The 12,050-nt window shown below is 37.9% G+C and overlaps 2 protein-coding genes across 2 annotated transcripts; both read left to right on the top strand.

Annotated features, from left to right (window-relative positions):
- The first annotated feature begins 2,177 nt into the window (after positions 1-2,177).
- LOC109167493 (protein POLLENLESS 3-LIKE 2) lies at positions 2,178-4,150 on the top strand. The gene is made up of 4 exons (XM_019316514.1): positions 2,178-2,441; positions 2,551-2,763; positions 2,979-3,134; positions 3,227-4,150. Exons 1-4 carry the CDS (start codon positions 2,271-2,273, stop codon positions 3,998-4,000), a joined length of 1,314 nt encoding a protein of 437 aa, XP_019172059.1. The 5' UTR covers positions 2,178-2,270; the 3' UTR covers positions 4,001-4,150.
- Positions 4,151-8,240: 4,090 nt separating this feature from the next.
- LOC109167680 lies at positions 8,241-12,027 on the top strand. The gene is made up of 4 exons (XM_019316767.1): positions 8,241-9,359; positions 9,969-10,159; positions 10,455-10,678; positions 10,947-12,027. The coding sequence occupies exons 1-4, from the start codon at positions 8,657-8,659 to the stop codon at positions 11,728-11,730; spliced, it is 1,902 nt and encodes a 633-aa protein (XP_019172312.1). The 5' UTR covers positions 8,241-8,656; the 3' UTR covers positions 11,731-12,027.
- Positions 12,028-12,050: the final 23 nt, after the last annotated feature.

Genomic DNA, 12,050 nt, shown 5'->3' with positions numbered 1-12,050 from the left:
CGAAAGAAGGTAACACAAGGCTTGATCAAACTCCTGTCCGTCCCTTCCTCAAGCCAAGTTGCCAATGGATTCACCAAAGCTCTTTCCACGGCACAGTTTCATTTGTTTACCTCTAAGCTGGGCGTACAAGACTTGGACGCTACAGCTTACTGGGGGGAGGGGGGGGGGTAATTGGAGCATGCATCACGTGAAGCAATCAACAAGAAAGGGGCAGTAGAGTAATTCAGCATGATTCTGTTGTAACCACCTTTCCCGCCTAGCTCTTTTGTATATAAGCATGTTATCTTCTCTGTAATGTCAAGAACTCATATTACTATCAATACACCATCGTCTTTCTTCTCTCTTCCTTACTCGTTAACTCGCTCGTCAACTTAATTCTAGGTACAAAATGAGGTTGGTTGATTTTGCTTATAATGTGAATGATGCACATATAAATGTGATGAAGGTTAAAGATGCATTATATGAATTGTTCTATGAACCCCCCCCCCCCCTTAAGCATTAAATGCGATTTATATAGGTGGGGTGAGGGGACACATGTCGATTTTTCGACATGTATTCCACGTGTCCCATGTGGATTCAACAACGACAACAATTGTGCCATGTGTCCTAATGGTTTCGATAATTTGATGGGACGTGATGTGACCTTGAGTTTCACTTCGTAAACAGTTATAAGGTTGTTTGGTGACGGTCAGAATGAGGGTTAAGTTGGTGTCGGCATCCTTACAGTTGAAAATGGCTAGGAACCAACTGGGGACCCTAGGTTAACCAATCTAGTGTGTTATAAAGCATAAATGGGACGACCAAACTGGTCAGATCTGCTAAGATCCGGACGAATATAATTGGAAATTACACTTCGTTTGGTTGTGGGGGTTAGATAATTGTTCCCCGGTGTATATTCCCTATTAATAATATTTAAGTAAAAAATTTAAATATTAAATTTTTAACCTTAAAATACTTTTTTTTTTATCTATTATACTTTCTCAACCTACTAATTATCTATTACAATGTAGTATCTGTCTGTTCATATACTTTCTCAACTACTAAAACACAAAGAACCAATAACGCTTCCACTGAGGCTCAAACTCACAATCTTCCAAATGAAAGTCCAACCCGGATACCATTAAATCACATAGTCTTTGTAACTTTAAAATACTTAATTTTTATTATTTCTCAATAACAACTGAAATGTCAAATATAATATTCAAATAGCTTTCATACAAATAAGAACATAAGTACACAAATACAAAATGTAACCACATGTAATATCAAAATACAATACAAACTATCTAAACCTTATGAACAACAACAACAACAACAACAACAACAACAACAACAACAACAACAACAACAATAATAATAATTATTATTATTATTATTATTATTATTATTATTATTATTATTATTATTTTAAAAAATTGAGGACGAGGGCATGGAGGTGTATCTCTGTCCCCATCCTCATCCCCTGGCGGGGATTTGAAAGCATTCTCCATCTCCGTCCGTCCCATTATTAGAAGTTTTTCTCAGTTCCTATTATCGTCGGGAAGGGAATTAGAGACTTTTTTTTTTGAAAGCAGGATCAGGGACTTTAGTTGAGAACATACAAAATTGTTATCCTTAGTGTTAACGTTGCTCTAAGCTGAGCTCACATTCTAATATGCCTAGTTAGGCTAGGTTGGACTAGATTAGCGATTTAACGTCATTTACTCTACCAATCTTAAATATCAATAATATATTACAATGCCACAATTGATCATACTCATATTTCCTAATTACAAGAGCATCAATTGCATCAAACAACCACAATTGCTACAAATGGTTGAAACTCATAAACAATGTGAGAAATTTAACTCGATTTCAAAATATTACGATTTAAGCATGTTTGGATAATTAATTAATGTTATTTTGTATTTGCATATTGAAAGAAGAAAACGTTTAATTAGCTGGCATGTTACATTTTTTGGTAAAATGCTTAAAATATTTTCTAAGATTATGAACATTCATGCAATATTGCAATACAATGGACTTGATATATACAGTATTACAGTATAGCAATAAAAACGCCTCAAGGGAAAAGACCCAACGGGTGGTCATATGACTCCCAACGGCTATATTTCAACGGTCAAATATCCACACTCTCCATGCCTAAATTGCACCCTCTCCCCTTCACTCCCTCTCACTCTCTCCCTTCCTTCTGCAAATTTCCATCTGAATTTTCTGCAACAAAAAAATTCGAATCCGTTTAGAGGAAATCGAAATCGAAATCGGAGAGGATGTTGAAGGAAACGTGGAATGGGCCGCCGGGCTTCAGACCCACCAAATCTGCTCCGGCGTCCCCCGCCAAGCCTCTGGGTGTCGCCAGAACCCGCTCCGATTCCTTCCATGTCGCCGCCCCCAAAGTCCCCGTCGGCGACAGCCCTTACGTTCGAGCCAAGAATGTCCAAGTATGTTTCTTGAACCGATCGATGTCTCGATTAAAAGTTTAAACTGATAATGAGTTATAGACTTGTAGTTGTGTTTTTGACATGTTGGGGTTTGAATTTGAATTTGCAGCTGGTTGATAAGGATCCGGAGAAGGCCATCCCTCTGTTCTGGGCAGCCATTAACGCCGGAGACAGAGTGGATAGTGCTCTGAAAGACATGGCGATCGTGATGAAGCAGCAAAACAGGGCGGAGGAAGCCATTGAAGCGATCAAATCGTTAAGACACCGGTGTTCCGATCAAGCCCAAGAAGCTCTTGACAACATTTTGTTAGACCTCTACAAGGTTCCCCTTCACTCCCTTGCATTCATTCCAAATGATGCCTTCTGTTTTAACTAAAAGACTAAACTGATGTCTCATCACGTGTGTGGACCGATTACTTTCTTATGCCCTCTAAGAATCCATGATCTCATAAGATTGATTCTGATACCAAATTGAATGATGGGCTCCATTTAAATTTGCAAAGATTGAATTTTTAGACTTAATTGTGGTGTTGACAGAGATGTGGGAGATTGGATGATCAAATTGGACTGTTGAGGCACAAATTGTTCATGATCCAACAAGGATTAGCCTTTAATGGAAAGAGAACGAAGACTGCAAGATCTCAAGGGAAAAAGTTCCAGGTTTCAGTTGATCAAGAAGCCACTAGACTCCTGGTAATAATCATATAAAGATATATAACTCAACAATGATGATCAGTAAATTGAGAGAAAGAAACCCAAAAATTAAAAATCATTTTTTTCTACAGGGGAATTTGGGGTGGGCGTTGATGCAGCAAAGCAACTACATAGAAGCAGAAGATGCATACAGAAGGGCATTAGCGATAGCGCCAGACAACAACAAGATGTGCAATCTGGGGATTTGCTTGATGCAGCAAGGAAGAGTGGGGGAGGCTAAAGAGACGCTCCGCCGCGTAAAACCGGCGGTGGCGGACGGCCCCAGAGGCGTAGATTCTCACCTCAAAGCCTACGAGAGAGCCCAGCAGATGCTTCAGGATCTCGAATCCGTCGCCATGGTTAAGGTCGTCGGCTCCTCCGACCAACACCGCAAGGCTTTCGAATCTTTCTTGGTCTCTTCCGCAATCTGGCAACCTCAGCCTTGCTCCACAACAATAACAACCGCAAATCCGCTCCAAGAAGACCAATTCCCAGACGAAAACATCGTATCTTCCAACCGGGTGGCGCAAAAGCCTCCTCTCAACTCGCTCAACATAGACGCGCCGCCGTTCTACTCCTCCAAATTCGCCTCCAAGGAGCCGGTGCTGAAGCGAACAAGGTCCGGCAACGGCGGCGCCGGCGCCACCCCGGAAAACAAGATGAGACGGCAGTCGATTTCGCCGGAGAAGAAATGGGCGGACTTGATGCTGCCCGACAGCAAGGACTTCGAGGACGCGATAATTGCAGCAGTTTTGGATTCTGAAACAACATCAACATCGTCGAAGCTGGAACATTGTCCCAGAAAGATTGAGAAGAGGCTTAAGGTTTTTCAAGACATCACGCTGTCATTGAGTCCTAAAGCCTGAGGAATCCATTCTTATGGGATTGGATTATTTATTTATTTGTTTAAATCTAATTATCATCCATTCTTATTGTTTTAGATTATTATGCATAAATTATTTAATTTAGGAGTAGGGAGATGAGCTTGTTCTCCTTTACTTTTCTTATATTCCTTAACACCCATTTCAGTGTATTAGAGAAGAAGAAGAAGCTTCCTAAATTTCCTTTTAAATTCTTTCAGTGCCATTTCAAGAATTACCTCTCAAAACTAGTACTTAGATTTATTAAAGTACTCCGTTATTGCAAAATGACTTAACAAGACACTTGATTTAAAGAATTTCTAAAAATAATCACTCATCTTAATAATGTTTACATAACGACTTGGCTTAACAAAACACGTGACGCTGAAGAATTAATTCTTTAAATTTTAGCAATTTAACAAGGCATGTGACAAGAAAGAATTTCTTAAAGTACTCATTCATCTTAATAATTCTTACAAAACAATTTAACAAGACACGTTAAATTGAAGAATTTCTTAAAATAAGAACTTTAAATGCAACTAGATTTTCATCTTTAAATGAACTTTAAATTTTTATTTTTCCTTTTTGAAAAGAGAAACACTTAATTTAATAATATTTTACTAAAAATCAATTAATGGCATTGTACCCTCCATATTCACAAAGAAGTTAATTATTGAGTGAATTAACTAGTGGGCCAATAACAACAAGTACACCATTGATCTTCATGTGTTGAATCAAGTCTCTTCCGTTTTTTTTTGTTAGGTTCATGATTACATAATCTCATATTTAATGCTACAATTTAGGTAGTATTATTAAATAATAATAAAATTTTCATAAACAGTGTAATTTCTTTTCCCAAAAAGTTTAAATCTCCAATTTCAGGAGCGTTATGTTGTGCATCCGTATGCTATGTACCATGCATGGTGCATACAGATGCATGTCGTTTTTGCGTCTAACTTAAAAAAAAAAAAATTCAAAATTGCATAACTACATATCCATAATTTCACTACACTTTCAGAATTGCATAACTACACTTCCAGAATTGCATAACTACACTTCCAGAATTGCATAACTACACTTCCAAAATTGCATAACTACACTTCCAGAATTGCATAACTATAATTCCATAATTGCATAACTACACATCCATAACTTCATAACTACACATCCAGAATTGCATAACTATACTTCCAGAATTGCATAACTACACTTCCAGAATTTCATAACTAAAAAATCCAAAATGAATGAAATAAAAATGAATAACATAATGTTGTTGCTAGGAATCGAAACTGATTTTTTTTTTTTAAGTAGGGCGCACGTTTTATGCAAAACGACGTCGTTTTTGCATCTGTATGCACCATGTATGCACCATGCATGGTGCATACGGATGCACAACATAATTTGCCCCAATTCCAAGGGTCTCCACATTCGGTCCAACAAAGCATTTGGAGGATATAAATTACGGTGACTCAATGACTCAGCAGAGAGGGCCAAATGCCGGCAAATCACATTATTTGTGTACTAAATGTACATTATATATAAAATAATGTATATTTAGTAATGAAATAATGTATTTTTCCTGAAAACAAAGTACATTTTTAATATACTAAGAATACATCATTTGTGTACTAAATGCACATTATTTTATAATATACAAAATATGGTCCACGCAACTTGTGTGGATCACGGTCCACACAATAATGATTGTCAAATGTCGGTGCACACAAAGAATATATGCACTTTAGGCATAATTCTCACATTGTTATCGCTGAAATTTAAACATTGATCTATTCTTTCAAATACTGGCTACTGAATTATTGAGGTAAGTGCGGACATAAACAGTATAATTTTTTGAGAAGGTAGGTGTTGTGTCAGATTATTATATAGGAGCAGTGGATCTGCAATGGTCTGTCAGATTGATTCCATGGTCACAGTCCTCTATGGAAAAAGAATTAAAAGTGAATAAAAAGAGAAAAAGATGAATCATTTTAGTATATAGTTGCAATTCCTCCTCAATACTCCCAAGATTTGCCACCGCATTGTCCACTGTAAAGTCAGCATATGTTACAATTTGCAAACCTCCTCTTTCTATTTCGCATAAATAAATAAATTACTCCACTATCAATCATTAGTTGTGGTTGAGTTAATTTCACTTTTAATTTATGTATTACATTCATAAGTTTTAGAAGGGGAATTCTATTTGCAGTTTTGTATCACCCTTGTTACTATTTACACTATCTTTTAATAGGTGTGTTAATTTTATAGGTGGTGTAAATAGAACAACTTACTATTTGCACCACCTTCATTAAAATTAGTCTAATATTAGAATTTAGATGAATACATTGATTTTTGTTTAGATTACTTTTTTGATTATCTTTTAATTAATTTTATGAAATGTGTTTAACTTTAATTACATGTTTCACCTTTTTATTTAAAATATTTAGTATTTATTTTTATTTCAAAGTGTGATATTATAATAATTTTGTCTATAATATTGTTTTTTTTGAAAGGGTCTATAATATTGTTTAATTATTTTGGGTAGTATCCAACGCTTAATATATTTTAATGATAAAACTAATTTTAATAATATATAGAGTCATATGAGTCCAGTTAGTCTTCTTTGCCGCCCAAATTACCAATAGTTTCATCTCACAAATATAAGGTTGACTAAGAAATTTAATCACACAAAAAATTAGATGGACTCGTATTGGAATTAGAAATATTATTGTTGACTAACAAATTTAATCAGCAACAAATTATATTGACTCACATCAAAATTGGAATGATTATTCAATACTCAAGTAGAATTTGATTGAATTATACTAAAATATATCATAATAATTAGTAAACTATTACATTTAGCTAAAAATAACTTAGTAATAAAATTTAATTAAAAAATTATTAATGATACATTTTAATCTTTTAAAATTATTATGGAAACTCGTAAATTACATTTGACCATTTTAGTATAAATATCCATATAATTCCAATGTTATTTACACCCATTTTTCACTAGGGGTGGTGCAAATAGCGACACAAGTGTCAAATAGGCTCATCTACTACTGCAAAGTGCTCAATCCCCACCACATAGGCCCATCTAATATCATAAGTGTTTCCTCATAGGAACACCCACGAATTTGGTCAATGACTCTTCGTGCTTTGTAAGCCGACATAGATATATATTGACCTAAAGAGTATTTTTTTTTTTTTAAAGGAGCCTGTACGGTATTTATTCAAAATATGCAGAAATAGAGGCTGGTGGATCAAAGTCCGAGTACATACTAGTCAACTGATTAAAGGCACTAAGAGAGGTAAAGAGTATACTTCTGGTTTTTTCTTCTTTAGCACCTGGTAAACATTGTTTTTATGTAATAGTCTACAAATCACACATAAGAGGTAAATCATACTAAGAATACATTATGCAACGGGCTCACCAAGAGAGTGTTGGCTCCTTTTTTAACCCTACACCATATAGTTGCTAACAAAGCAAAGATAAAGCAAATATACTAACTTATTTTGAATTAGTTGATCATTTGAGTATGATCAAATACATCAATTTTGTACTTGACGACAAAGGTTTTTTAAAAAGAATGATGACCTAATTTGGAATTAATTTGTTGTGCTCAATAAATCTGTTGTGAATAATTGAAAGACTAAATTATACCCCAACGATTGAAAATGTCGTTTCTTTTTAAAATAAATTTTAAATGAGAGAACTTTATTTGTACACAGAACATTATGCACAAATTTTCACACATTAACATAATTTTACAATTCCCAATATTTATTTGTCACCATAATTTATAAACAGATTCACTTCATAAAATTTAATCAAATAATACCACATTACCACACATTTTTTTAGTCAAAGAGAAGAGTACCCAAACTGTCATAAAATTTATGCACAGCAAATATTACATTTTCAAAAAAAAAAAAAAAAAAAAAAAAAAAAAAGTGTTGCAAGCAAAACAGCAAGACTTCAAATTTTGAATTTGAAGTTAAAAAAAAAAAAAAAAAAAAAAAAAAAAAAAAAAAAAAAAAAGAGGAGCAAGAACACAAGCTTTGTACTGTGATGGGTACTGACAGTTATGGTTGTAAAAGTTGGTTAAGGGATGAACCCATTCATCTCTTAATATCTGTACAGTACTTCTTCTTCTTCTCCCAACCATTTGACCTTTGACCTTGACCATTCTAAATTCCCAACACGCAGCCATTCATCTTATGTTGTCTTTCTTGATTTTTGTAACTGAAATAACATAAACATATTCCCCTCCTCCTGTGATTAGTAAATATTAGGCGTAATGGGGGCATTTTAGTCACCATGTAAATCAAATTACACCAATTTGGCACTCTGTCCAACGTCGACTCTCTCACTGGTGTGTTCTTGTCGTCTCCCTCTCCCCCTCCCCCCACCCCACCATTTTACAGACGCTTTATGTTCAGAAAACAAAGAAAAGAAGTTTTATAAGCCAGAGAAAAAGGAAACATTTTTATTTTTTTTCCTGCTTTCTTTTGTGTTTAATGTGGTTTCTTGATGAGATTATTTCCTGGGAAACTGAAACTTTTCTTGGGTATTTTTTGGTTTGAATTTTAGGGGAAAATGCAGTTTTTTGAGAAGACGAAAGAAAGGGTTTGAGTGATTGAGAGAGAGAGATCGGAGAAATGGGGTGTTGTTATTCTCGAGTGGAGAGAGAGGAGTTGGTTTCACGGTGTAAAGCTCGGAAGAGTTATATGAAACAGTTTGTGAAGGCCAGACATGCTTTTTCTGCGGCGCATACTATGTATATAAGGTCTCTCCGGAACACCGGCTCCGCTCTTCTTCAGTTCGCCACCGCCGAGACGAATCTCCGCCGCATTCCGCCGCAGAATCCATTACGCCCGCCGCTGCTCTCCACGCCACCTCCACCTCCCCCGCCGCCGCTCAGCCCGACTCCCACGACCGTGACATGGACCACCTCCACCACCACGTCCTCCGCCATCCGGCCGCCGCCGCCGCCGCCGCCACCGCCTCCTCCGCCGCACGGATCCAGCTGGGATTTCTGGGACCCGTTCGTCCCGGCGTCGTCGAGGTCCGTGACTGAGGAGGAGTGGGAGGAGACAACCGTTGCGTCCGAGGTTGCTGTGACCACCACCACCACCGCCGGGGAGGCCAGCGTGGCGCCGCCGCCGTCCGTGGTCAGTCAGTACTCGAAAGACACCGCCACCACCAGCGATCTTGCGGTGGTGGTCTCCACCAAGAGTAAAGACTTGGTGGAGATCATCAAAGAACTGGATGAGTACTTCCTCAAGGCGGCTAACGCCGGCGGCCAACTCTCATTGCTCTTAGAAGTCCCCACCGGTACTCTCTCCGACCAAAGATCCTCAGGTATATCTCATACATACACCCTTTCCCTACGTACAACCACAACTGCACAAGGTACAACATGCTCAAGTAGTACATTATGCTTATATTCACATACATATCTGCATATTATTGGTATCTAATTTGTTCTTATCTGCAATTTAGCTGTATATGTAATTGAAGTACTAATGTTAGACTTTATCGTATCTCTGGAGCTTAAAATGTTTTAAATTATGCCAAAAATCGGTGGTGTTACAATTGGTATCAGAGCCATAAGGGAGTTGGATAAAAAACCTTAGAAATAACCGCAAAGTTACAAACCTAGTTGCCTAGTTGTTGACTTGGTAACCGCAAAAGTTACAAACCTAGTTGCCTAGGTTGTCCAGCTATTGACTTGGTAACTTCAAAGTTACAAACCTAGTTGCCTAGGTTGCCCAGCCGTTGACTTGGTAACCGCAAAGTTATAAGCCTATTGGCCAGTCAGCTATGGACAACCTAGGATGGTTTACGTCCTTGTGGTCTAGGCGCGGGGTTTACTCAGTGCACATTCTTAGAGAGTGGCTGCGGGTTTCAATGGTCATTCAAGTCGAGTTATAATGGCATTTTTCAATTATATGTTATGTATATTTGCAGGAAAAACTTTAGGGCCATTGTTATGGTCATTCCGGTCGAGTCCAAAATGGAATGGATTTGGGAGATGTTGCGATGAATCGATTGGGAATGGAATGTGTGTTGGCGGTGGTGGTGGTGATGCCGCCTCTAGCCATTGTTCCACGGTGGAGAGATTGTATGCTTGGGAGAAGAAGCTCTACCTAGAAGTTAGGGTAAGAAGTAGTGAAAGTAAATATCAAATTTTACTCTTTTGATGCCAAAGTTTATAGATTCTTGGCTGTTCACATGTTTCTGCATTTCTTGGGTACCATGAATTTATCTCGTCCCCCGAGAAAGCAGCGAGAACAAATCCAATGACATTGTCTCGTTTTCCAACTGATTTGTCATTTAGAATCTTAAGCAGATTCTGCGGACCGGGGTTTGAATTCCCTTTTGATTTTCATGAGCACTTTGGTTTTGATAGGTTAATAATTCTTGTATTTCTATCTCTGAATGGGGTTGTTGTAGAATGCCGAGACACTGAAATTAGAGCACGAGAAAAAAGTGGCACACCTTCGGAAGCTAGAAATGAAAAGAGCGGATTATGTAAAGACTGAGAAGGCGAAAAAAGAGGTCGAGAAATTGGAATCGCAGATGATGGTGGCCTCACAAGCTATAGAAACGATCTCTTCTGAAATCGTCAAATTAAGAGAATCTGAGCTTTACCCGCAACTCGTTAATCTTGTCAAAGGGTTTGTACTCTACTCTTCTCCCAATTTTATTTTCACGGTTTTATCTCTCAACATTCTTTCTATGATTTTATCAATATGCTTTTTACTGCTTAGAAAAAAAGTGTTGAAATAGGTCTTAGCAAAAGCTAGCTTTTGACTGTTTTTACTGGCACGCTCTCTCTTTCTTTACCTTTGTTAAGAATCCCACATTGTTAAAATAAGAGATAATATATGGGTTTATAAGGTCATGGGTTAGATTAGCTAATTGGTTGGATTCAATCTTTTACAGATTAATGTACATGTGGAGGAGCATGTATGAGAGCCATCAGGTCCAGACACACATAGTCCAGCAGCTCAAGTATCTTAGCGCGATACTGGCTACCGATCCTACGTCTGAAATTCATCGACAATCGACTCTCCAACTCGAGCTTGAAGTTCAACAATGGCACCTCTCGTTTTGCAACCTCGTGAAAGCTCAACGGGATTACATTCAGTCCCTGACCGGATGGCTCAGGCTTAGCATGTTCCAGCTTAGTAACAAGCTGGTGCAGAAAACCGGTCAAGACTCTTCGGTTTACTCGTTTTGTGAAGAGTGGCATCTTGCGGTCAATAATGTCCCCGACAAGGTCGCGTCTGAAGGAATCAAGAGCTTTTTAAGCGTGATAAATGCTATTGTCGTCCAGCAGACAGACGAGCTAAAGCAAAAGAAGAGGTTGGATTTGTCGGTGAAAGAACTCGAGAAGAAGGCTAATGAACTTAGGTCGATGGAGTCCAAGTACGGTCCGTACTCGATGTCTGACGCCTCTCGGAGTACAAGTGGCAAGAATCCGGTGGGTCTGAGGCGGGTTAAGGTTGACACACTGAGAGCGAGGGCAGAGGACGAGAAGGCCAAATACGACAAGTTGGTGGGCGTAACGAGGGCCATGACATTGAGCAACCTACAGATGGGACTGCCACATGTCTTTCAGGCAGTCACGGGATTCGCCAACGTCTGCACTCATGCATTCGAGTCGGTATACAATCAGGCTAAAAGCAGCAGCGGGTTGAACGATTTGAAGAGGATTTCGCTCTAGATAAGACTCCATTGCCGCTTTCCCAGGAAGTCGAGCTACATTCTTAATTTTGTCTCAATGTATAGGCGTGTGCTTTCTCGCTTTCTGGAAAACTGGTCTCTTTCTGAAGAGGATAGAATGTATAATTTATGTTATGTTTTTGTACATTAGTTAATCATTGTCAGGACTATCTGAGGAGTCTTTCTGTCTTGTTTTAGTGTTTCAGAAGTCCATTCTGTATTCATCTGACAAAATTCTGCTAGAATATGTGTTTTCTTGCAAGTATTTAATGAATCACAATCCTGAGTTTGCAGAACACGACAAGAAATCAGAACAGAAGA

The sequence above is a fragment of the Ipomoea nil genome, unplaced genomic scaffold, assembly GCF_001879475.1.
Source record: "Ipomoea nil cultivar Tokyo-kokei standard unplaced genomic scaffold, Asagao_1.1 scaffold3169, whole genome shotgun sequence".
NCBI lineage: Eukaryota > Viridiplantae > Streptophyta > Magnoliopsida > Solanales > Convolvulaceae > Ipomoea > Ipomoea nil.
The sequence above is the reverse complement of the archived record's forward strand: the minus strand, read 5'-3'. Positions and strand labels throughout refer to the sequence as shown.

Excerpts from the sequence above, each read along its gene's own strand:
- LOC109167493 (XM_019316514.1), top strand. The coding sequence starts at position 2,271 with ATGTTGAAGGAAACGTGGAATGGGCCGCCGGGCTTCAGACCCACCAAA. Across the intron at positions 2,764-2,978 it reads TTTTGTTAGACCTCTACAAG|AGATGTGGGAGATTGGATGA; the intron begins GTTCCCCTTCAC and ends TGGTGTTGACAG. Across the intron at positions 3,135-3,226 it reads AAGAAGCCACTAGACTCCTG|GGGAATTTGGGGTGGGCGTT; the intron begins GTAATAATCATA and ends TTTTTTCTACAG.
- LOC109167680 (XM_019316767.1), top strand. The coding sequence starts at position 8,657 with ATGGGGTGTTGTTATTCTCGAGTGGAGAGAGAGGAGTTGGTTTCACGG. Across the intron at positions 9,360-9,968 it reads CTCCGACCAAAGATCCTCAG|GAAAAACTTTAGGGCCATTG; the intron begins GTATATCTCATA and ends GTATATTTGCAG. Across the intron at positions 10,679-10,946 it reads CTCGTTAATCTTGTCAAAGG|ATTAATGTACATGTGGAGGA; the intron begins GTTTGTACTCTA and ends AATCTTTTACAG.